Source organism: Anabrus simplex, chromosome 6, assembly GCF_040414725.1.
Source record: "Anabrus simplex isolate iqAnaSimp1 chromosome 6, ASM4041472v1, whole genome shotgun sequence".
Classification (NCBI taxonomy): domain Eukaryota; kingdom Metazoa; phylum Arthropoda; class Insecta; order Orthoptera; family Tettigoniidae; genus Anabrus; species Anabrus simplex.
In genome coordinates, this window is record NC_090270.1 from 141,335,754 (window position 1) to 141,362,053 (window position 26,300).

A 26,300-nucleotide genomic window follows, 5' to 3' on the forward strand; every position below is an offset into this window, starting at 1 on the left:
GATTAGCGCCGCGCAGCTTTGAGCTTGCATTCGGGAGATAGTGGGTTCGAACCCAACTGTCGGCAGCCGTGAAGCTGGTTTTCCTTAGTTTCTCATTTTCACATCAGGTAAATGCTGGGGCTGTACCTTAACAAAGGCCACGCCGCTTCCTTCACACTCCTAGCCCTTTCCTGTACCATCGTCGCCATAAGACCTATCTGTATCGGTGCGACGTAAAGCAGAATGTAAAAAAAAAAAAAAAAAAAGAAAAAAGGAAGCAAGCAAGCAAGCTTGTAGTTTTATGTGACTACATCGAAGTCATAGCCATTGGACGTTCAATGTCGCGTGGAATGCAAACCACAGAGATGTACTTTTTGTTTCAAAATTCCCCAATTCATTGACTGCGTTTGGAACGGCGAACGATTTTGTGAGAAGTAAGCGACGATGTTACTCGGCTACCACGTCTCTTTAATAATAGCAGATACAACCCCCAATCCCCCCCCCCACACACACACACACACACACATACAGAGAAAGAGTACATGAGACTGTTCATCACGATATCGGAAACCTATTACATTATCTATTAGCAACAAAGAACAACAATAACAACTGCAACAACAAGATAATTTACTTTCATTCTTCTTTCTTTTCCACTTTTACCACACCCTCGCTGGGGTCACGGATCCAGTCTGAGTCATACACATGAACTTCGCGCAGTGTTACAGCCGGATGCCCTCCTGATGCATGAAAAGATGTGTTAAGGCACACACACGAACATTCGCTTCCCAAGCTAGAGGAATATATCAGACGAAACTAAAATATGCAGCCCGAGAATCGAACCTGGCATCATCTGAAGTAATGGTCGCTACGCTGATCATTGAGCCAAGCATTTCGTTGATGGTAACGCACAACCTAATATGCATCCGTTAATCTTAGCTTCCATTACAAACAATATAAATGAAACTAAACCCCTAATATTTTGATATGTCCCTGTACTGTACGTGTTCGTAAAATAGTTTTGTAGACAGTAAAATTATGTTCGTGATATCCAAATTTCATTTTCAGTATAAAATGTTTTATGTGCAGTAATTTTCATTATCGCTATATGTTTCTAGTGCCTACGTCATCTTCAGCTAACTACTCCGAGCCACCCTGCTACGTTTCACCAATGAATCGTAAACAGAGGCTGTATTTTTAAGCAGAAAGAGGCTGGAATGCAAACTTACTAAAGCGAGTGACGAGTATACCCTAGCCTGCACAACGGTTATGCTAGGAGATTTGCATAAGCATTAGGAGTACGGCCCATCAGAACCCCTAGAATGTATGTCACTCTTGCCATAGTACGGAAGAGCGCACTAGACGACAACCAAACTATTTCGCATTCTAACCTGTTAATAAGTTGCAAAAGATCTCTATAGGTCGTCGCCCCGAACAAATAGCATTTATAAAACCTATTAATACCTAAACATCCAAGGTCTATAATCGTAACACTACCTCCCCCTGTGGGTGGCGGGGCGGTAGAATACACCCAAGGTATCCTCTGCCTATCGTAAGAGGGGCCTCAAGGGCTCTGAAGTCTGGAGCTTGGGTTGGCAACCACGGGGCCCTTAGCTGGGTTCTGGCATTGCTTCCACTTGTGCCACGCTCCTCACTTCCATCTATCCTATCCGACCTCCCTTTGGTCAACTCTTGTTCTTTTGCGACTCCGACGGTAATAGAGTACTCGAGGCCTAGGGAGTCTTTCATTTTCACGCCCTTCGTGGCCCTTTTATTCCTTTGGCGGATACCTTCATTTTTCGAAGTGACGGATCGCTTCCATTTATTCTCTCTGATTAGTGTTATAGTGTTGTACTTCCTCTTAAAACAATAATCATCACCAGCACCACTCGTAGCACTACCGTTCATGTTTGTGGCAAAATTATTAGGATTTGTTAATTGATCATTCATCCTTGTTTCATTTTAATCTGTCTGGTCCATCCGAAACAGGTCTCCTTTCTAATATATTGTTGACCTAATATGCAATGTAATATTTTCCATTTAATCTTAGCATATTTTGAATAATGAGCGGGCGAGTTGGCCGTGTGGTTTGGGGCGCACAGCTGTGAGCTTGCATTCGGGAGATAGTAGGTTCGAACCCTAATGTCGGCAGCCCTGAAGATTGTTTTCCGTGGGTTCCCATTTTCACAACAGGAAAATGCGAGGGGCTGTACCTTAAGGCCACGACCGCTTCCTTCCCATTCCTAGGCATTTCCTATCCCACAAGACCTATCTGTGTTGGTGCAACGTAAAGCAAAGTATAAAGTAAATAATAACCTTTCATCAAGCTCCTTGGCTGAATAATCAGCGTACTGATCTTCGGTTCAGAAGGCCCCGGTTCGATTCCAGTCGGGTCGAGTATTTTAACTGTATCTGGTTAATTCCTGTAGCTCGGGCACTGACTGTCGGTGCTCGTCTTTACTTCATTTGTACTCTCTAACTTGAAGTACCATGTATTGGATTTTCTTTTTCAAATAAAATCTGGAAGAGACAATCTGCCTGATGGTGGCAGTTTTAATCTTGAGTTGTGACTCAAGCCCTGCTTAATCCAAACATCATATAATACTGTATAAATATTGTTCATATGAACTGATTAGGAGAGCGGTCTTTTGACTCCATAATAGTTCCGGCTATCAGGCAGATTAACTCTCTCTACATGAAACTACAAACCACCACAGAAACACGTGATAGTCAATACATCCCTCCACGTAGGTTTGGATCAGGAATGGTGGTGGTGATTGTCGTTTTATGAGGAAGTACAACGAGGTAATAATCCTCTCTGAACAAATGAAATGGAGAAAAATTTAAAATAAATCCGTCCACAAAACTGGACTAATCCATACAAAATGCCAATACCAGGAAATAGGGAAAACGCCAGGAAGAAGATGATGTTACTTAATATGCTTCCTCTAATCTTACCACATGATTACGCCCCAGGAATCCGAATTCACTGGTTCATACCCAACAGGGGTAGTGTGATTTTTGAAGAGCAGAAAAAATGTCCATTCAACACTCCATGTTGTACAATGACGTGACACATTTGGTGTTCAACCGACAAAATTTAAAAACTAAGTCATAGGTTGCCTAAGAGAGATCCAGTTTACTTTGGCATTGGTTAAAGTAAAATGTAACATCGAAATTGGGACGCAGGCAGCCTAAATGAGAGCTCACGGTACCCGAGATCATATTATTATTATTATTATTATTATTATTATTATTATTATTATTATTATTATTATTAACCGTATTCAGGGAAACGTGATTAGCTCATTGGATTGACTGCTAGATTTCCATCCACAGGGCTGAGGTTCGAATCCTGGTCGATCCTGAGTTGAAATATTCACGTTAAAATCACGTAGAGTCAGGAAGGGTATTCGACCTTAAACCCTCGGCCAAAACCAATATGAGCCTAGGTGGCTACAGCAACCCTAAAAGTAAATGGGAAAGCCACTGTCGCGACCGTAAAAATGCCTGTTAATCACATTATAACGTTCATCGTAATTAAATGTCTCGGTCACTGGATTATTACTAAGGTGATCGCAGTTCCAATTCTGGCCAATGCATGTACAATTAGTCACGTCTCTGTCGTTCAGTTTACACTTAAAATGGGATATCCCTTGGCTGTGAACACGATGTGAACAGTTACATAAAACTACAAGATTCCTTGCTTATTTTTACACAAAAATCTGGAGATACCGTGTCCATGATTCGGACATTAACAAACACGTAAAACAACAAACGTTCTTTTGACAAATATGTCCCTCATTTTGCCGTACTTTGTCTACGTCACAAACACATTCCATATCATAATTTTTTTGTATATACATCCTATTAAATTTCGTACACATTGGGAAACACATACCGTTCACGACACTGCACTCGTTTCTTGTTCAAAAGTGGCAAATATCCATAACCTTTAACACTATCTAACACAATGTTACTCTACCTGTTTCAAAACGAGAGTAAGAAGTTGATAGTCCAAGACGTGTGACACACTGGAATCTGTCCCCACACTTGTGACCTCATGTTTTTATATAGAGCTCTGTTGTTATTGAGGCAGCTGAGGTGTGGCAAAAGAAAACAGTAATGAGAAGACGAGTTGACACCAAGTAGGGGAAAGCGAAACGCTGTTCGACCAAGTCGGATCAAGACATAATGTCGCAGGTGGAGCATTTATTTACTTTCTATCTTCTGATAAATAATAATAATAATAATAATAATAATAATAATAATAATAATAATAATAATAATAATAATAATAATAATAATAATCTTACGTTCTACTATCAATTTTTACGGTTTCCGGAGACGTCGGCGTCCCGCCTCTGTGGAATAGTGGTTAGTGTGATTAACTGCCACCCCCTGAGGTCTGGGTTCGATTCAAGGCTCTGCCACCAAATTTGAAAAGTGGTACGAGGGATGGAAAAGGGACCCTTCAGCCTCGGTAGGTCAGCTGAGGTCCCATCTCACCCAACCTTGAAGTGATTTTCCGTGGTTTCCCACTTCTCCTCCAGGCCAATGCCAGGATGGTCCCTAAATTAAGACCACGGTCGCTTCTTTCCCCTTCCTTGTCTACCCCTTCCAATCTTCTCATCCCCCACATGGCTGCCTGAGCGGGGTATAGGTTCTCCATCCGATTTGTATCCCCACCAGGCTCCCGACCACTTCCTTCCCACTCCTAGGCCTTTCATATCCTATCGTCGCCACATGACCTATCCGTGTCGGTGTGACGTAAAGCAGTTTGCAAGGAAAAAACCATGCCAACTTGGAGTCAGAAGGGCAGCGACCTACCATCTGAGCTACGCAGCCCAGCTCTTCCTGGACCTTTCCCCAGTTGAAATGAAATGGCGTATGGCTTTTAGTGCCGGGATATGTCCGAGGACTTCGGCTCGCCAGGTGCAGGTCTTTTGATTTGACTCCCGTAGGCGACCTGCGCGTCGTGATGAGGATGAAATGATGAAGACGACACATACACCCAGTTCCCGTGTCAGGAGAATTAACCAATTATGGTTAAAATTCCCAACTCTGCCGGGAGGTGGACCCCGGGACCCCTGTTACCAAATGCCAGCACGCTAACCATTTATCCATGGAGCCGGACTTTCCCCAGTTTATTGGGATTGGCACGTATATGGATTTGATAAAGTTTTGCGGCAGGATGCTATTCCTGACGTCAACGATATAGGGATGGATGTGTTCACTATTGCATGTTTCTGTGCTGGAATATATCATCATCATCATCATCATGGCCTTTTCCTAATTTTATGGCCTTTGCCTAATTTATTAGGGTCGGCATTTGATGCGGTTTTGACTCAGTAATACGGACGGATGCCTTTTGACGCCGATCTTATGTAGAGGGACGTACTCACAGGTTTCTTTGGAGGAATAATAATATCAATAATATCTTTACATGTTTACTGTCACTTCAACTACTGTTGGTCTTCCAAGACGTTTCAAATTTTGCCCTGGAAACGGTTTCTTACAGTGGCAGCCAAAATCTCTCACGTGGTGTTTGAGTCACTCAGATATGCCAGCTTCGTATCGTAGCTGTCACTCTTTGTTTCTACTCCGCAAATTAAGCTACAAGCAGACCCTCCCTCTCTTCAAACAAAATCACACACAGAATTCGTTTGACCCGGGACATCATACCTGATTCGGTATCTAAAAGGAAATGTTGGCAGCGGTAATTGGACGGATTAAGTAGAGTGCAAATACCTTAATTCTGTTATTTCACTCCGTGTGATACTAATCTTCGTGGAAAATTTATTTTTATTGACAAATTCAGGCAACTTTCTTCATTCTACGTCATTTTAAATAAGTTTTTATTTACTGTGTTTTTTACAACTAGGCCATGTACAGTTTGGTGTTACAATGTGTATGTACTATGTATAATATATACCCTAAGGTAAATTAAAGGTGTATTCTGCCCGAAGGCAGGTCCGATCATCCGCAGAAGTGTGCCTGAGCTGGAGTTTACGTGCGGTAGGATGGCCAGTTACTTTCCGCTCCACCATTCCCTTACCTCCCACCAACAACGCATGGCAACCCATCGAAATCTCGACCACGCGCAATGTTGCTTAACTTCGGAGATCTCACGGGATCCGGTGTTTCAGCACGGCTACTGTAATATATTGGTAATCTGTATTTCATTGTACTGAAAATTAAAACCTACAACCTGTTTTCCAGTCAGCGACCGGGTCAGGGATGGAATGAATGAATCCCCCATCTTGCGGCGAGGGTAGGAATTGTGCCGACTGTCGAAGCCTGTCGCACTCCTCTGGGGCAATGATCAATGACTGACAGATGAAATCAAATGATAGTGCAGGGTTGCTGGAATGAAAGATGTCAGGGAAAACCGGAGTACCCGGAGAAAAATCTGTCCCGCCTTCGCTTTGTCCAGCATAAATCTCACATGGTGTTACCGGGATTTGAACCAGGGAACCCGGAGGTGAGAGGGCGACGCGCTGCCGTCTGAACCACGGAGATTACCTGTATTTCACTGCAGTGTTAGAATATATGGCTAAGCAGAAGAGCAGGCTTCTTAGTCTCACCCACGCCATGGAAATAAAGACCTCATGATGATGATGATGATGATGATGATGATGATATTTACCGACAAGTAAACGGAAGTTAAATACATCAAATGGTGCTTCCTAAAGGTTAAAGAAGGCCGAAGTTCGGTGCTGCAGATTGTAAATACCTGCCATTCAGCCCTCCCTGTCCTATTTTTACAGGCCGCCACCGCATAGTTATCACAACAACATGCTGTCTATCCGTGTATCGATTAGTACGTCAGTCGTCAAACGCGTGTACTTACGTAATATAGTTTTCTGTTTTGTTTTCTGCTACTTGTTTAACGTCGTTCTCGGTGACAGAAGGACGGGGAAGAGCTAGAATTACGAAGGCAGCGACCGTGGTCTTAATTAAGGTACAGCCCCAGAATTTTCAGGGCTGCCGACAGTATGATACGAACCCACTATCTTCCGAATGCAAGCTCACAGCTGCGTGAACTTAACCGCACGACCAAACCACTCGGTATGTCACATAGTATCCCATACCTTCGTTATTGTAGTGTCATATGGTACGCGTATGACAGTTCAGAGACTCGGCCAAGAATCTTTCAATAAAGCACCCATTAGTTCGAGCTTCGATCAAGGAACGCAGGATTTTCGAAGCGGGAAAGCACATTCCTATAGTTAATTTTCATATAAGGCTTCAGCCCCCATCCCCATTTATGATCGCCTGTATATATCATGAAACATTCCAAGTTCACTTGCTATTGCTATATGCCCATTTGTAACATTATTCAGATTTAGAAACAATAATGATGCCCGGGGAATTAAAATCAAGTCCTACTCTGCATTTCGGAGATAGGTGGAATGATAGGTTTAGTAGCGACTGTCTATGTCTTTTCGCTAAATCAGCTGTGGTCCAATGTCCAATATATGTGGGAATTTTGAAACCAAAATCAAATCTTATGGTTTGGGTCAACGTAAAACTTGGGAATTCGTAGCAACGACTATCCCACCGTCGGCTGTCATGAGAATGGTTTCCTGTGGTTTCTAATTTCTACTTCTGGGCAAATACCGGGACAGTACCTATTCATAGGCCACAGTCGATTCCTTACCGAATGTCATTGACTATAATTCATTTAATCTTCATTAGACCCTCAATTGTGGTTGGCCACAAAAATATGCCATATAATTTCATCTCGCCTCATTCCCAGCCCTAAATCAGGAAAAGGCTACTTTGTTACCCAGACTTGCACCCCTCAGTCGCGAATGCTGCCATGACCTGACGTAGAATAGTATAGATATGTAATGTAGTGTAATGATATGTAAAATAAGGAAATAAATTAAAGAAAAATGAGGGAAGCTGGAGGTTAGAGGGTGCAGAACTAGAAGTTGTAAACAAAATAGAATGTCTAGGAATTATAAGGACATCGAATGTGATGTGGAATGAACAAAACCGTACCAAAATGAAAGGGTTGGCCGCTTTATCCAGCACAAGGAGGTTAGAGAGGAAGGTGACCTGAAGTAATTCATGGAAGTTAGAAGAGTGGCTGAGTAACGTAATTAATAATTAGTGCTTCTACGTCCTGCTAACTAACTACCATATTACGGTTTACCTGGATTTTTCTCACGTTATCTTTACTTAAAATGTCAATAATATGTGAACTCCGCAAAGTCCTGGTTCAGATCTTTCAAGTTGACTCCAATGGGCGACCTGCGCATCCTATCTAAGATTAAATCTAATGTTGAAAACGCCTCAAACATCCACTCCCTGAGCCAGAGGTAAATACCAATGAAGGTTAAGTATCCTTACCAAGCCAGGAATCGAACCCGGTACTTCTTGGACCAAAAACAAGCATGGTTCAGAACTGACGGCATGAGCCATGATAACGAAAATAACTGATATTTGGATACAGTTAAGAACATGGATGGTCTTGAACCGGCAGTCAAGTACCTACGTGCACTGTCGCGAGGCCAATGCCTTACTCGAGCTAAGTGAAAGTTCTCACCTCTACTGTTCGAGCATGTATGCCTTGTTGACTTCGTTCTGTAATTCACGCACTACGAATCTGAAACGCAAAACGTCATCTGTATACAGGTCAACAAGTCAAGTTGGGCTTATTGCTAGTTCTTCAAGTGTGAACTTGACAAGTAGGTTAACAACAGTAACAATGCAAGCAATATGTTGTTTGTGATGAAAAAACTTCAGCAGGCTTGTCGTAAAGTAAAATCTGCAACTATTCAGAGATTTCAGGGTGAAGTCCGTAGGTCTTAGCGAAAATCTGTTCGGCTCCATTGTAAGGGTCCAGGTTCGATTCTCGGCCGGGTTGGGGATTTATTTTAACCTTCATTGGTTAATTTCTCCGGATAGGAGACTGGGCATGTTTGCCGTCTGCAGCATTAGATTTTATCGTATGTAGGATCCCATCCTCACTGACGCGCAGATCACCTATAGATGTCAGTTTGAAAGAACTGCACCAGACCTCCCCTGGGGCCATACAACATTAAATTCGAGAATGTTTCCAATTTCAGTACAGGAAACGTTGCAAAAGCCATTTATATGATTTGTTGCTGAGGATAAGGCTTTTGTTTATTTTTATAAGTCTATCTGTTATTAGATCCGATATATTTAAATAGATAAAAATACGAATTACTTGTACCGAGCGAGTGGCTACATCGTTTGCGTCACGTAGCTGTCGTCTGCTTCTGTGAATCCCGAGATGACGGGTTCAAACCCAACAAGGGTAGTCGAATTTTTGAAAGGTGGAAAAATAGTCCATTCTACACTCCATGTCATGCGATGTCAGTATGTAAAAGATCTCTGGTCACATATTTGGTGTTTATCCGGCAAAATTAATTAAAACTCAGCCACAGACGCCCAAGAGAGATTCGGTTTGCTCTGCCTTCTAGTAGGCTTGGAGTAAAACGGAACGTCGAAATTGACGAGCAGGCAGCCAGATGGCGTCAAAATAAAATGTCTGTACACAGTAGTTGAGGCCATACGATTATTCATCATCATCATCATCATTATCCTCATCATTATCATCATTATCCTCATCATCATCATCATCATCATCATCATCACCATCGCCGAGCTGAGTGGCTCAGACGGTTCAGACGCTAGCCTTCTTACCCCAACTTGGCAGGTTCGATCCCGGCTCATTCCGGTGGTATTTGAACGTACTCAAATACGTCAGCCTCGTGTTGGTAGATTCACTGGCACGTAAAAGAGGGGCCGATGACCTTCGATGTTAGGCCCCTTAAAATAACATCATAATCATCATCATCATCATCGGCAAGTAAAAGAACTCCTTCGGGACAAAATTCCGGCACCTCGGCGTCTCCGAAACCGTCAAGAAAGTAGTTAGTTGGACGTAAAAACAGTAACATTATTATTACTATTATTATTATTATTATTATTATTATTATTTTACAGTTCCAGTTTCCCGGGTACTGCTGGCGAGCCTCTCCCACTCTGTCTTCTTGAGATAATTCCTGCTGTTAATGACGTCCTCCAGAGTTCTTCCCCGGTTTGCAATGTCCACCTTGGTCTTGACCTTTCCACCATCCGTTTTCATGCCATATATTTCTCAAAATTAACATACAGTAAGCAGTCCTTGTTGGCTCCATCCATGCCCAAACTGCCTCATCAATCCCAGCTTCCTTTCTAACCATGTTATTATTATTATTATTATTATTATTATTATTATTATTATTATTATTATTATTATTATTATTATTATTATTTCGTAGCTGTCAGCTTGCATTCCAGAGCTGGAGAATTCGAAGTCTACTGAGGGCAGCGCTGAAGATTGTTCCATGAGATTTCCCCATTTTCATAACAGGCAAATCCCTTATCGTCGCCGTAAGATCTATGTCGGGCGACGATAAACACATTGTAAAAATTTAAAAAAATATTATAGAGACCTGATCAACACTATTTTTCTTTTTTCATTCTTGGCATTTCCTAGTTATTTGAGGTTGGCACTGTTTTGCGGCCGAATGTCCTTACTCACGCTGAAACAATATGGAGAGATGTGTTCTCCATCCCATGTCTCTATGATGGGTGGCAGTGTGATGTGCTTTACGTATATAAGAGTAAATCGAAACAAGTTCTGAAATGTGTGTGGCTACTGGGAGAAGACTTACGACATGCCCTGTGAAAAGATGGACTGAGGCCATAAGGGACCACATGGTCTGATACTTGGCAGGATCATGATGAGGATGATGATGACGAATTGAAATGCAGTGCACGAGAACAACCTTATACATCCTTAGCAAATATTTTCGTTTGTTTTTCAATCTGACAAGAATACAGAACCTCAATGGGATGGACAACATTGTTTTTCTTTCATGACCTCCTTCTTGGTCAGTGTGAAGTTGATTAAAGCACGCGTGAGGTTTAATTCCCGTTCAAACGACAATGGTGTTGGATTGTTATAAAAATCCTGTCTCACAAAGAGTGGATGAGAATTGTACTCTCGGGTATACAAGAAGGGATCTGACCCAGAAATACCCGTATTTATATTTATATTTATATTACTCGAAACTACTCTTTGGTACTCGAGTCACTGTTTAATTCAAGGGTACGGTCAAGACAGTCTACCACGTCTATATAAAAATAAATCACACTCACAAGTTTTAATGTCGCGGTATTTCTCTATTAATCAAGCGAGATTTTTCTTTTGAAGTTTGTCTTTACCCTCCTCCTACCTTTCATAAACATCTCACTCCTCCAGTTTGGAAACCACTGCTGAAGGAGACGTTTTCCTTCGCACAACGCAGGCTGACTAGAGCGCTGTAGTCCCAACATTCTCACAGGGTATACTCTAGTCAGGGCATGACAAGTCCCGGATGCCAGTTCACCTTGGCATTTAAAATTGGTTGGTTACAGGTAGTTACACAAACTTCTCTGAATTCGGCATAAATGAGGCATATAGAAGACATTTTATGACAAAGAAGAAATCCATATTTTAATGCACTAGTTTGAAAAAATTGTTCATACCGGGCGAGTTGGCCGTGCGCGTAGAGGCGCGGGGCTGTGAGCTTGCATCCGGGAGATAGTAGGTTCGAATCCCATTATCGGCAGCCCTGAAGATGGTTTTCCGTGCTTTCCCATTTTCACACCAGGCAAATGCTGGGGCTGTACCTTAATTAAGGCCACGGCAGCTTCCTTCCAACTCCTAGGCCTTTCCTATCCCACCGTCGCCATAAGACCTATCTGTGTCGGTGCGACGTAAAGCCCCTAGCAAAAAAAATGTTCATACAGTAGTTTTATATTACACCTAATTCCAGCTATTTCTTAAAACACATTCCAAGGTGCCTCTTGATTTGCGATCACACTTTTCACTGGAACAAACTCTTTAATCGGTGTATGTTGCAGTACGGTGGTTTTTCAGCGACATCTTCGTATATTTCTCAGTCTTAAATCCGTCAACTGGTGAGGCATTTTATTGTATGGACATAAGGCTGGGGAGATTAGCAACGAACAGTGATGACATCAAATAAGTGGTGTCTGATAATGTTGTTCACCAAGTTGAACCTTCGATGTTCACGATTGCGAGCGTAGCTGGAGAGATAAAACTCACTGACAAAATGGCGAAATTAGAAAGGAAAGCAACCAGAGTAGAAGGTATACCCAAGGAATCAGAAGGCATACCCTAATGAGTGGAGTTAAGCAGAGGGCATACGGTGTATACCCGCGTATACCCTCGACTACAGCTCTGATTAGCAGCAACAATGACTGGCACAAATAGCCAGAATGTAATGATTCACGTAGTGTAACTTCCATGGAGGATTGCTGACTATGTCAGGAAGTTTAACACTACATCCTTAAAAATAAAACTAACGTACTTTTTTCTTCCTCTGTCATGTGTATAATTGACCTTGACGTATGACAATGAACTGGATCACTATTGCAAATTCTCAAAGACTCTGAGATCTACAAAGAAACCTCAATTCTTTGTATTCTGCAGCTCATGATAACTTCCATGTTTTTATTACATTGAATTCCCAGTCGTAGGAAGAGACTGTTAATCAGCAGAAAAGTAGTCCGTGGGGAACAACGCGTGACCTGGAATGTCAGAATTCGATCTGTACAGGTGAGAAACCAATCACCTCTTCCATTCATCATTATTCGCTTTGATGTTCCTTTCTTGAATGGGAAGGTATACGTTTAACAGTAATGCAGCTTGATCCCAGAAACACATAAGTCTACGTGATCTAATTTTGAAAGAGAAATAGTACCACTTAACTTTTAAATAGCCTGTGAAAAAAATTAATGACCACCGAGTGGCTACGCGGTTTGGGTAACCTATCTGTCAGCCTGCATTCGGGAGATAGTGAGTTCGAACCGAACTGTCGGCAGTTCTGAAGATGGTTTTCTATGGTCTCCCATTTTTACATCAGGCTCTCGCCTTAATTAAGGCAACGGTTGCCTTCCTTTCCAGTCCTAGCCTTTTCCTATCTCATCATCACCATAAAACCTATCTGAGTCAATGCGAAGTAAAAGAAATTATACAATTTAATTCTTATGACATCGGCAACACTGAGCAAGCATTTTTATTCGACACTATTTAGGCTGCCTGCCAGTCAATTTCGACTTTCCATTTTACTACCAAATAGAAAAGAAACCAGAAGTCTCTTGGGAGACATATGGCCGATTTTTTTTTTTTTTTTTTTTTTTTTGTGAACACCAAATGTATCGAAAGAGATCTTTTACATCCCGACATCGTGCGACATAGAATGTCAAATGGACATTTTTCTGGTCTTCAAAATTTCAGCTACCTCTGCTGGGAAGGAACCGACAATCTTGGTATCCGGAGGCCGAAACTACCACTGATCCACAGAGGTAACTTCCAATTTTTTTTTTTTTTTTTTTTTTTTTTTTTTTTTTTTGCTAGCTGCTTTACGTCGCACCTATACAGATAGGTCTTATGGCGACGATGGGACAAGGAAGGGCTAGGAGTGGGAAGGAAGCGGCCGTGGCCTTTATTAAGGTACAGCCCCAGCATTTGCCTGGTGTGAAAATGGGAAACCACGGAAAACCATCTTCAGGGCTGCCGACAGTGGGGCTCGAACCCACGGTCTCCCGGATGCAAGGTCACAGCCGTGCAACTTCCTAATTACTTCATAAGTCATTATTACTTAGCTTTTGCATTAATTGCGCCTGCTAAGCCGTGACATACGCCGAATTTCGTTGAGGGGGCATCATTTTTAAGAGTAGTTACTCAAAAGCGGTTTAATAATAATATTAATAATATTTGTTTTAAGACTTCCTGATGTGAGCTTGCATTCGGGAGATAGTGGGTTCGACCCCCATTGTCGGAAACTCAGAAACTGGTTTTCCGTGTTTCCCCAATTTCACACCAGGTATGTGCTAGGATTACCTTAGTTATAGCGACGGCTGCTTCCTTCTCACTCCTAGATCTTTCCTATCCCATCATCGCCATAAGACCTATCTGTGTCATTGCGACGTAAAGCAAATAATAAAAAGCAAAAACAAAAAGCCATTGTTATTTCCGTTCGCATTTGTTAACTTCGAATATGAGGAGCTAACAAAGCGATTCAACTAATAATATTTATTATAGACTAAACGAACGTACTCGTCGTTGACGGACCGATAGCTGGCGATGTCACCCACTTCTGTTTCTACACTTCGTTGACGAGTAATTTTTAAGCATCAGCCTTCGCACATTTTGGTGTCCAGTCTGAATTAGCAGGTCCTTCCAAGAACCGGCTAAATATCAAGCCTATAGCGGTCTACTGGTAGGTGCTCTGGAACGCGTGCTTTAACGCAAAAAAGCCGAATTTCCTGGAGAACCATTAGACTTACAATGAAACTGCATAAGGCTCATTTCAAACCATTACGCAATTTTTAAAATACCGTATTATATTTAGAGATATATATCTTGAAATAAAACCTACCAGAATATACCCGTCGTTTAGTTCCACATCTCCTAAAAAGCAAAGCAAAGTCACCTCCGTACAGGTCATGAAGGCCCTTGGAGGAGTGGAAGGTAAAGGCTTCCACCATTATTAACCTCGGCAAGTGATGGGGTAGAGTAGTTAGCTCTACGCCCGGCCGCCTTTGCCCCCAGGAATTAACCTGGTACTCATTTTTGGTGTAGGCTGAGTGAACCTCAGGGCCATATGCACCTCCGGAAGTGGAAATCCCGTTCCTTAAATTTTACGACTTCCTGATGGGGATTCGAACCCACGTCCTTCCGGGCGAACCGAGCACGCCTTTACCGCCTCGGCCAGGCAGCCCCTTCCACATCTCCTACAATTAAATAATAAAATAACTGAGTCTAACCATCATCGTCTAGGACACCCTCTACTTACCTTAACCGCCAAGGCCCAGTTCATTATTCTCTTAGGAAATCTGTCTGTCCTCCTCTATCCACCTCATCTGACCCACCTTCGAGGTCAGTTGGTACATACAGCTTCATTAATAGATTTTATTCCTAACAGTCTTATCTCCTCATTTCACGCTTCTTCCCCCTGTTTGTACCAGCAACCATTCTCAGTTTTTTTCATATCCATTTCTTCTAACTTATAGATGAGATATCCTGAGTTCATCCAGCTTTCACTCCCGTACAACGAAGTCGGTCTGAAAACAAAACCACGTAAAGATAGTTTCGTCCGATCGTTCAGTAGCCACTTGTAGGTATATGAAAAGACAAGCCAAAATCTGTAAATGTTTGTGCAACGTTTATTGTAACCTTTTAAATTGGGGTTGTTTTAAATCCTACAGGTATGTGGTATCATTATTTTCCAAATTTAATGTACTATGGTTCGAATTTCAAATTTGTTTTGCTTTTAAAATGATAAACTAAAAATATAACGGAAGTAGTAAATTTGAGTTTCATTTCTACCAGACTTTTGGCTATCTTTGGAGATTTTAGTGTTCTTGAAGTTGCCCTGTTATAAATCTGAGGCAAATTATAAAAGATAAATTACTAAAACATATTTTTTGATGTAATCTCTACACAGGCCGAAGTAATACTTCCACCATGCTCAGCATATCACAGACTATCAATATGTCGGCTATCGCCTTCATATGGATTTCTATCCTCGCGTAACCATGGTACCTGTTCCGGGTGTGAACTATTATACGATTTTTTCCCGAACAATTTTGCAAATAATTTTCAGGTCTTTATTTTGAACTGAAAGAAAGTTATGTAACAGATCCCTCCGAGAATTCTGTGCCAAATTTCTTGAAATTCCACCCAGTGGTTTAAACGTGATGTCTTTCCAAAGACAGATGTCATTTAATTTTTATATAAAGTGATCTTTTACCGAGCGAGTTGGCCGTGCGGTTAGGGTCACGCAGCTGTGAGCTTGCATTCGGGAGATAGTGGTTTCGAATCCCACCGCCGGCAGCCTTGAAGGTAGTTTTCCGTGATTTCCCATTTTCACGCCTAGCCACTGCCGTTACCTTCCCAGTCCTAGCCCTTTCCCATCATGTCGCCGAAAACCTACGATGTGTTAGGGGGACATTAAACAAACACCAACCAACAAAAGAGAAATTTTATGTTTCAGTTGAAAAGAGAGAAGTTCAAATGTTCAAGTGGAGGGGATTAAATCTCGTAAACCCCCTTGCGTATGCCATTTCCATGTCCTTTAAGATGAAAAATTAGTAATAGCGTATGATGAGAACCCACCGGTCTAGTGGACCTAGTGGCCTGTGTCTCGAAGTTTGGCCTCTTGAAACAGCAAAAATCATATTTACCCTTAGGAAACTAATCGAAGGCCAAGCTATTAATGATACAGACATGGCGGAACTTTTATACCGAAAAAAATATTACTCTCTGATTTTAAACATCGTTTGAATGCTGTGTCCATAACCTCAATAGTATCATTTGCAGAATATTTCTATCAAGCGTGATCTAAAAAGAACTGGTGCACAAGAAGTTATTGTTAACAAGACAAATTCCCTTCATTTAGTTCGTATTTCGTGTTGCAGCCGTCCAGTGCGCCAAAAATGCCGTTCCGTTCCTTGCAGCGAATGTCCAGAGAACAGATTGTGAAGTAGTTTCACCGCTTGCAAAATCAAAGAAAAGTCGAAGAAGATATTTCTCATGTCTGAATTTCTAGTCTCTGATAGGGTTATATAGATTTCTCAAGATAAGTTTAGGAATCACTTGTCTTCTTTAAAGATTAAAAATAGTACATTTTAGGATCTTGCAATTACTACTCGAGTTTGGTGGAAGAATATCGTTTTGTACATTAATATACCAAATTTGTTAACACATTCACATGGGCTGTGTAATAACTTCTGAGGGTGTCACTGTGAACATTTCTTTGGTCGTTTTACACACATTTCAACGAGTATTTTATGTTGGTGCCAGTTTTGATTCCACCTCACCATATACGTAACTTACATAAAGTTTCAACTCATCATTTGAGGGTTAATACACGTATCTTTATCTACGTACAGCATACTACACCACCAATCATCACGAAAAGGAATGCAATAGTGATACATATCCCTTTATATAGGCTCAATGTCTGGAAGTGCATCAGGCCTTCAAATTAGGCCAAATCTAACATGGAGAAATTCGACCTCAAGAAAACGGGAAAGGGCCTTGAAGAAGAAGAGGAAGAAGAAGAAGAAGAAGAAGAAAAAGAAGAAAAGTAAGAAGCAGAAGAAGAAGAAGTTTAAACATAAATACATCTTCATTATAGAATGTTGTGCTTTTCAACGTTCAGTCTGCAAGTCACTGTGAATTAACTACTCGTCCCCACAATCCTCTATTTCAAACTGGCTATGTGAACTTATATAGTATATTTATTCTTCCATCAAATCAAATACTTGTATACAAAGTAAATATTGGATACGTCATAGATCTATAATATAAAACAAATAAATCATTATGTACAGGAAATAAATCATGATGTACAAGAAGTAAATCATTATCAACCAATAAATCATTCCTTATAACAAGTTGTTATGCACATTTTATATTTTAATCTTGTAATTACATCATTGAATAAAATTTACGACCTTTTTAAATATTACTCTACAATATTATGCCAGATATGCCTTTAATAGTCTTTCAAATGTTTTTATTTTGGGGGCAAATTTGATGTCCTTCGGTAGTTTATTGTAAAAGTTCCAAGCTTCTTGAATAATTAAGAACCGAGACTAATCAACGCCGCCTTGGTCGCCCTATACTCTTCTTATCATCTATGGCCGAGTGTGGTTTAGGGTACTGTATAACATCGTAGCTCGTGAACCATGGGCAACGGTTGAGTGGCTTTATAAGAAGTTCTGAGAGTCGGAATAGCAGTTGCTGTGGACTGGGAGTGGACATCTCAAACGCATTCTGAGTCATGTGCTTAGGAATGCAATGGTGATACTTATCCCTTTATATAGGCTTAATGTCTGGAAGGGCATCAAGCATTCAAATTAGGCCAAATCTAACATGGATAGTTCGACCTCAAGTCATGTGCTTAGGTGACTAGGACTATACAATCCGGTCGGTCTTAGTGACTCCGACGGTTGAGGCGCTGGCCTTCTGACCCCAACTTGGCAGGTACGATCCTGGCTTAGTACGGTGGTACTTGAAGGTGCTCAAATACATCAGTCTCGCCGGTAGATTAACTGACCCGTAAAATAACTTCTTTGGGACTAAATTCCGGCAACTCGGCGTCTCGGAAAACCGTAAAAGTAGTTAGTGGGACGTAAAGCAAATAGCATTATCATTATTGTTACTATACAATTTACTGGTGGGCCCTAGCCCTTTAGAGGAGAGATTCTCACTAGGCTCTGTGTACTTAAAGTAGCAACCTGCTTTCACAGGAAATTTACAGAGCACGCTCAGAACGTCTTAAGCAAGCCTCGGACCTATGGGAGTGACGGAGTCCCACTACACTTGAAAAGCCAGGGACTCTTTGGAAACAACTTGTGGAAGGAAATTATTATTATTATTATTATTATTATTATTATTATTATTATTATTATTATTATTATTATTATTATTATTATTATTATTATTATTATTATTATTAATTGAATAACATAATCCATATTCATGCATATGAATCAGACTGAATTTCGACTGTATATCCTGATGATAGAAGAAATATACTTAGAAAATGCAAATTATAAATTGAGACGTCGGTTTCTTTGTTCGCAGATATCGACTAGCCTATATACTACAATATTGTGAAAGATTACATCCTGTCAAGTCTACTGGAGCGAGTAAGTAACATTTATCTATTGGTTCACTGAACATAAATATACAACTGTAGTGAATTGGTAATAAGAGGTCAAAGGGGAGTACCACAATGTGGCACATCATTCCGGATCGCCTACAACAAATTCGTTCACAACGTTATGTGTTTTTGTGAAAAGATCGATGAAGTTACGCTCAACGTGCTGCTTTTGTTATTGATCTCCCATGCAAAATGATCCGCTTTGAGGTTAACACGGCCAACTGGGTGGAACAGTCATGCCATGATACACACACGTGTCTTAGTCCATGGGAAACTTTTCTTAAGTTGAAGTAAATATAGGTCAGTTTCGTCAATTTTTCTAATCGAATCGCTTAACCGTGACAGGAAATCTATTGTTTCCTATTGTATTTAGTATTTTGTTTTTCCTGGATTCCAGAATCCGGTGACTGATTGTTCTAGTTACATGACAGCAGTGGCGGCTGCTGTAGCGGTGCACAATAGACATCAGGTGGGGCAGTGGGACGGAGGAAGAGTTTGAGCATACAGTACTTTCAACTTTACCGGGTGACTTATGAAGAGCTAACTGAAATACAATTAAAATGACCAACTGCAAGCATGCTTATTTATAGAAGTTCATCCATCTTTCAAATTGGGAAAACATTGTGCACATTCATTCTACAATAGCAAAAGTGTTTTAAATAGTTTTCCTTCAACAGCTCGGATTGGAAAGCAATATTCCTGATCTATCACGAATAAACAAAGATATTAGCCTAAGAAAATGACAAGTTTCAGAACGGTGACGCTTTAGTACTTCGATGTCTAAGACAAGATCTTTAGGGATTTACTGAAACACAACTGATAGATGTCTGAAGAATAGTAGATGGTATGCCATTTTTGTTCGTTATTTGTTTCGTTGTCATTTGCATTGACCTAGCTAAAGCATTTGACTCCATACACCATAATCTGCTCATGTACAAACTGTCCCACAGATACAGTATAATATTCTTTTAACACTCATAAAATTTACCATCCCTATCTATCTTCTCAATCGTCAACAACGAGTCTTACTTTCTGGTTCTATCTACTCATGGCTGAATGTCTCGTCTGGTGTCCCTCAAGGAGGAATCTAAACATCTCTATTGTTTCTCTCTTTGTAGATGACCTCACAGATGAAATGAAGAACACCCCATGTTCCATATTGCTATACGCAGATGATCTAAACATACTCTAAAACATTGTGATAGCATTCAAAATGCTTTCTACTCGGGCTACAACTGGTTAACTAGATGTAAACTGAAAATTAATGCTGAAAAATATCGATCTGCCGACATGAACGTGAGCTTACTGACAGGTGTGAAATAAACGGCACTGCTCTGAAGACTGTTGCTCAGGTCAAAGAACTTGGAATAAGTCATGATAGAAAACTAAATTTCACTCTGAAATTCGTGACTTAAATGCACTTAAATTGTACTTCTATACTTATTTTCCTCTTGTAATTGATTTTTTACACTTTGCTTAGCATCGAACCGATACAGACAGGTCTTGTGGCGACGATGGCACAGGAAAGGCCTAGGAGTGGCAAGGAAGCGAGCGTGGCCTTAATTAATGTACAGCCCCAACATTTGCCTGGTGTGAAAATGGGAAACATAGGAAAATCATCTTCAGCGCTCCCGACAGTGCGGTTCGAACCCACTATCTCCCGGATGCAAGCTCATAGCTGCGCGCCCCTTATCGCACGGCCAACTCGCCCGGTATAATTGATTTCTGCTTCAGCCTGCCCCCACAAATGTCAATAAAATTAACGGCGTATTCTCATTCTTTGCGTACATTGTGAAAGTCTAACCATTGCCTGAGAGAGTATAGTATCAACCAAATTCTATCATATTTCAGTATATTGGACCTGTGTAAACATCTACAGTACGTCTGCTTTCTTCATACAGGGTGAGCAACATAAAGTGGAACCAGTCACGCAACCCGGCAGCGCGACCTGCACACGGGAGGTGCGTGCGTTACAGGAAGTCCGCAGTAAATACATTGTCGCGTAAGCTACAGTATTTCTAACAAACAAACAAACAAACAAACAACACAGAAATAAAAGTACTCGCATATATATCACGCCAGAAGATGTTGAAACTGCCTCCCTTCGTTGTTCAAGCATTTCTGGCACGTGCTTAGGAAAGTGGTCATTACCCTTTAGTAACTCTGTAAGCTGCTTCTGTGGATCAGTGGTAGAGTGTCGGCCTCCGGATCCCAAGATAGCGGGTTCAAACACGGCAGAGGTAGTCGGATTTTTGAAGGGCGGAAAAAAGTCAATGCGACACTCCATGTCGTATGATGTCGGCATGTAGAAGATCTCTGAGGACACATTTGGTGTTTACCCGACAAAATTCATTAAATCTCGGCCGATAGATGCCCAAGAGAGTTTCGGTTTACTCAGTCTGTCTTCTAGTAGGCCTAGGGTAGAACAGAACTTCAAAATTGACGAGCAGACAGCCAGATGGCGTCAAATCGAAATGTCTGCACACGGTAGCTGAGACCATACGATAGTATTATTTATTATTATTATTATTATTATTATTATTATTATTATTATTATTATTATTATTATTATTATTATTATTATTATTATTAACTCTGTACCAGTTCGAATAGTACCATAGAAAATTTCCATTTCCTGAGCAAGTCGTCGAAGTGATTTTGTAAGAGACCTTTCCAGAGCGTTACCAATATTACCTACAGTTTCTTGTGTGAGTAATGTACGTGGTTTATTACGTTTCTTATCAAGAAGACTTCCCGTCTTACGTAATTTATTTACTTATCTATGAATCAAAGTCCGACCTGGAACTTTAACATCAGGAAACTTCTCTTTCAATAATCTTCTTACGGCCCTCGAACTTTTTGTACGGACGTATGAATCGTCAATGAATACTCTTTGGGGAATAGAATATCGATACCCGATTGAGTCACCTGAGCCATTTCACTGAATCCACACACTGTACTAATGTTACCAACGAAACACGTGGCACGTTTGCAAACGTTTAACAAAGACTGAAACCTGGTGCAGTAGCGCGGTCTTGAGTACATCTGGCACTGTATTTCGACACCGGCCGACTCACTCACTCAGGAATTCCCGCGCACAGGATGGAGCGGTGCCGCTTTATTCTGCTCACCCGGTAGAATTTTAATAGTACTCCTATATGCACGTCTTTGTTACCTCATTTCCCGTTGCATGTTCATCCACGTAGGATCCGAAATACCACTATTCCACATTACCCGTGTGCGCCTAACACTCCAGCAACGCTCCATATTCTGTCGCCTTCGCACAACAGCAAATGCCCAGCATGAAACAGACATCTTCGTTCCCTATCATCTCTTCAAAACCAAACAGAATCGTGTACTAAAGGAGTAAGCTCTCGATTCTCTGTTGACAACCTGGCCAGAACATTACTAGTGACACGGACATTATTATATATACTAGGCAGAACCCATTGAAATTCAACGGAATACTAAGTTTATGGTTTGGTAAGACATATTTTTCTGGTACTTAAAAACCGGTGAGTAACTGGATTTGCTATGTAGTTTGCCGTGGCTAAAAACTGCCTCCAGGAATTAACTTACGGACTGAAGTGTGTAGTACCTTTCATGCAGAGAAATTCAGGTCGAATGTCTTGCTGTTAGAGCACCTCTTTAAACACTACGTTTATTGTCTTATGGCTCGCTGGCACTATTAGTAATTTTAAACTGGCAAGTGAACGAACTCGAGACATTGCTACGTACAGCTGGCCATGGCTAAAAACAGGCTGGGGCAAATAAACACCAACACGATCTGTCCTTGAGCTTTATTAATCGTCATTCTGAATGCAAGGCGAATAGGAAATAGGCGTCTTCTAAAATTAAATGGAAGATTACTGTCGGATAGTGTTAAATCAAATCTAGGAATCAAAACTCCCTGTCCAACACTTAATCCCGTAATGATTTCGAGATCCAAACAACAGTCGTGCATATTTCGTACAATTAATCTTGTTCCGTTTAGAAGCCCCTGTGAAACATCTAAGTTTCTTAATAACATTACGATTGCTCCAGGTTTTAATTTAAGGACGTGAGGAGCAGGGGCGTATTCTCCTTGAATGCAAGGCATTCACTGCATGCGTTATGATAACACAAAGAACTGTCTGATGTACGATTTTAGGTTGTTTTAAGTCAAATATTAACGATTTCATCTCTCAGAAGTTCAAAAGGTCCGCGCAACTGTACTAGTTCCGTTGCTTGACTACGTGTGGTGCTGGTGTAGTCTCGCCGTCTACTCTTCTCTAGGAAGAAAGAGACAGCATGGCGGAGTTAAGGATGCAAGGCATTCAATCTTAAAATTGCATTCGGTAGCAGACGTAGTTCTGAAACCCTCCGAACGATGTCGCTGCAATTGAAACTTGGTCAGAATTTGTCACCCCATACTCGTGCTACCCTCTGCCATCTGTTAGCAACTTGGAGAAAGTCGACATGTTTACAGCGAACGGGACCCACAGATTATCCCCCAGCGAGAACCCAACGTGACGAAACTGACCAATGCCACTGAGGTGACTTTCCTCCAGTGCTTCAGTTGTGGCTAACTAGTGAGTTAATTCATTGTGTGTTTTGCTGATTAGTGAGTTCATTCTGTGTGTGCTGTTCCTGTGCTATTCGTCGTTTTCGGTCTTTTATTATATTTTGCGCTTATTGTGGTATTAACGATGGATGAGTCTAAAACGGATATAATTGTAAATCAGTTTACTGGCCGTTCGTTTGATGAAGAGATTCAAATAGTTCAAGCCGGGAGACCTCTACCTTCCCTCGTATATTTCTTCTTTACCGGGTGAGTTGGCCGTGCGTGTAGAGGCGCGCGGCTGTGAGCTTGCATCCGGGAGATAGTAGGTTCGAATCCCACTATCGGCAGCCCTGAAGATGGTTTTCCGTGGTTTCCCATTTTCACACCAGGCAAATGCTGGGGCTGTACCTTAATTAAGGCCACGGCCGCTTCCTTCCAACTCCTAGGCCTTTCCTATCCCATCGTCGCCATAAGACCTATCTGTGTCGGTGCGACGTAAAGCCCGTAGCAAAAAAAATCTTCTTCTCCTTCTTCTTAATCTGCTTACCCTCCAGGGTTGGCTTTTCCCTCGGCTTTTCGGACTCAGCGAGGGATCCCACCTGTATCGCCTCAAGGGCAGTGTCCTGGAGCTTCAGACTCTGCGTCGGGGACAAAACTGGGGAGGATGACCAGTACCTCGCCCAGGCGGCCTCACCTGCTATGCTGAACAGGGGCCTTGCGGGGAATGGGAATATTGGAAGGGATAGAGGGAAGGAAGCGGCCGTGGCCTGAAGTTAGGTACCATCCCGGCTTTTGCCTGGAGAAGTGGGAAACCACGGAAAACCACTTCCAGAATGGCTGAGGTAGGAATCGAACCCACCTCTACTCAGTTGACCTCCCGAGGCTGAGTGAACCCCGTTCCAGCCCTCGTACCACTTTTCAAATTTCGTGGCAGAGCCGGGAATCGAACCCGGACCTCCGGGGGTGGCAGCTAATCACACTAACCACTACACCACAGAGGCGGACTCTCGTAAATTTAAAAATAGAAAACAAGAATTGTGTACGCACGTTCAATCCAGGAACTTACAGTAAAACTGTTTGGCTCGAGTTCACTTACATGTAATTAGGGTGAGTAGAATTGAAATTTACTTAATACATTGTGTTAACTGCATGGTTACTAGTTGCATGCCTCAGTGGAGATTCCAGGATACGCCACTGGTGAGGAGGCAAGCTACTTAATTCTAAGCTGTTCAGAAACTCTATGGGAAATTGTAGAGTTCCACTTTCATCTTTAGTATTTAAGTTATGTACGTTCTGGCCGTTCCCGGTAGAAGATCCATATCTTTAAAATTGATATGAGCACAGTGTTCGTTTTTAGGGGCAAGAATAGGAATGTTGGACAAACTTATAGCGTCTTCTGGAGATTCAAATTTATTCCCGTAAATTTCCGAGACGATGTCTTCCTTCGCGATGATAGAGGATGGCAAATCAATAACGGAATTCCCTAGCGATTCATGATTCACTGAAGGATAATCTCCATTACCAATTGTCAGCAAAAAGTCAGCGAAGTCTAATCCTTCTGATCTTGCTCGCATATTTTTAAAGAGATGAAACATTTTAAATTCTGACCAAAGAGGAGAAAATTTAATACAGTTCTGTATAACAGTTTGTTTGGAAGCATGCGGAAGAACAGGCAAAACCTGCCAAAATCTCCACCCAGAACAATAACTTTTCCTCCAAAGGAGGTGGAATTACCCCTGATGTCTTTCAAAAGTCTGACATTGGCAAGATGCTGGACAAATAAGACATAAAAACCATCTATAAACCATGCTGGAAGCTAGCCCGTTATCTACCACCAGTAAAAGATACAATAGGCCTACAGGCTCCTGGAGTATACCATACTGAATGTAGATGCGGAACATGTTATGTTGGTGAAACAGAATGTCTGACCAAGAACCAAAACACAGATATTTCAGCGGTAGCTAAGCATTCCTACGAAACAAGACACGGAATATAATTTGACAAGACCAGGATCCTAGCAGCTATCCCTTGGAATCTGGAAAGGAAAATCAGCGAGGCTATCGAAATCAAGAAACATCCGAACCATATGAATTTAGAAGAATGATATAAAATCAGTAATTCTTGGATGCCTGTCATTCATAGTTTAAGACATACAGACCACAACATTAACACGCAGGCCGAACCCGCAATTACATAACAGTGCGGGCAAGCCCAAGTACCTGGCTGTGACACATACCTTCTAGAATTCTTTCGAGACAGCCAGGGGGCTTCCGTCAGCCAGAAAGGCTAGGATACAAAAGACCAAGGTCAGGAATCACCCTTGTAGTGTGATTGCTGCCTGGGAGACTGATTACCTCGGATCGAGTAGGGGTATTTCAGTCGCCTTAACAAAGAATACTGCAGTGAGTTCGAAACGTCGGCAAACTGTTCGTAATATACAGAAAACAAAAACACGGTTCAACCCGGAAAATAAACTAAATAATTCGGTAATATATTATGTTCGAACAACTTAGCCGGAGAACACAATACTGATACAGTTATATAATTGTCCACCTTCGCAGTATCACTAGAAGAGAGGGTGCACATCGTCCATAAATCAGGAAATAACTGTATACTTGTAATTAAATTATACAATTTATTGTACATAGTTTTCATCAGTATTTCCGAAATCCTTTTAATACGTACATAGGTATATCAAAAGGCCCACTTGTTTTGCTCGGTACTCAAGACGTGAGATACTTCCAATTGATCTGCCTCGGTAAAAAGGTAAGAAAATGCTTGGTCTGAATGAAAATATTTTTAAAACTCAGTATAGTAGTCTGGAATCTCCTTACTTTAGATATATGGTGTTCCATTAAATGTAATTACATATGGTAGCATATTGCCCTTCATTCGGCAATTAAAGAAATTCCAGTAAATTCAGGATTAATTTCAATATTTTCCAGATTAGGTCATGTAAAATGTATGTGCATATTGATCAGAAATGTATATTATATTCTGCGTTTGCA

At 41.3% G+C, this 26,300-nt stretch overlaps 1 protein-coding gene across 1 annotated transcript in view; it reads right to left on the reverse strand.

The window, feature by feature from the left end:
• LOC136875571 (uncharacterized) overlaps positions 1 to 10,161 on the reverse strand; it is a 33,627-nt gene extending 23,466 nt beyond the window's left edge. Inside the window, exon 1 of the mRNA XM_068228245.1 lies at positions 10,133 to 10,161. Coding sequence (XP_068084346.1) covers positions 10,133 to 10,161 — 29 coding nt within the window. The remainder of the gene's footprint in view (positions 1 to 10,132) is intronic.
• Positions 10,162 to 26,300: the final 16,139 nt, after the last annotated feature.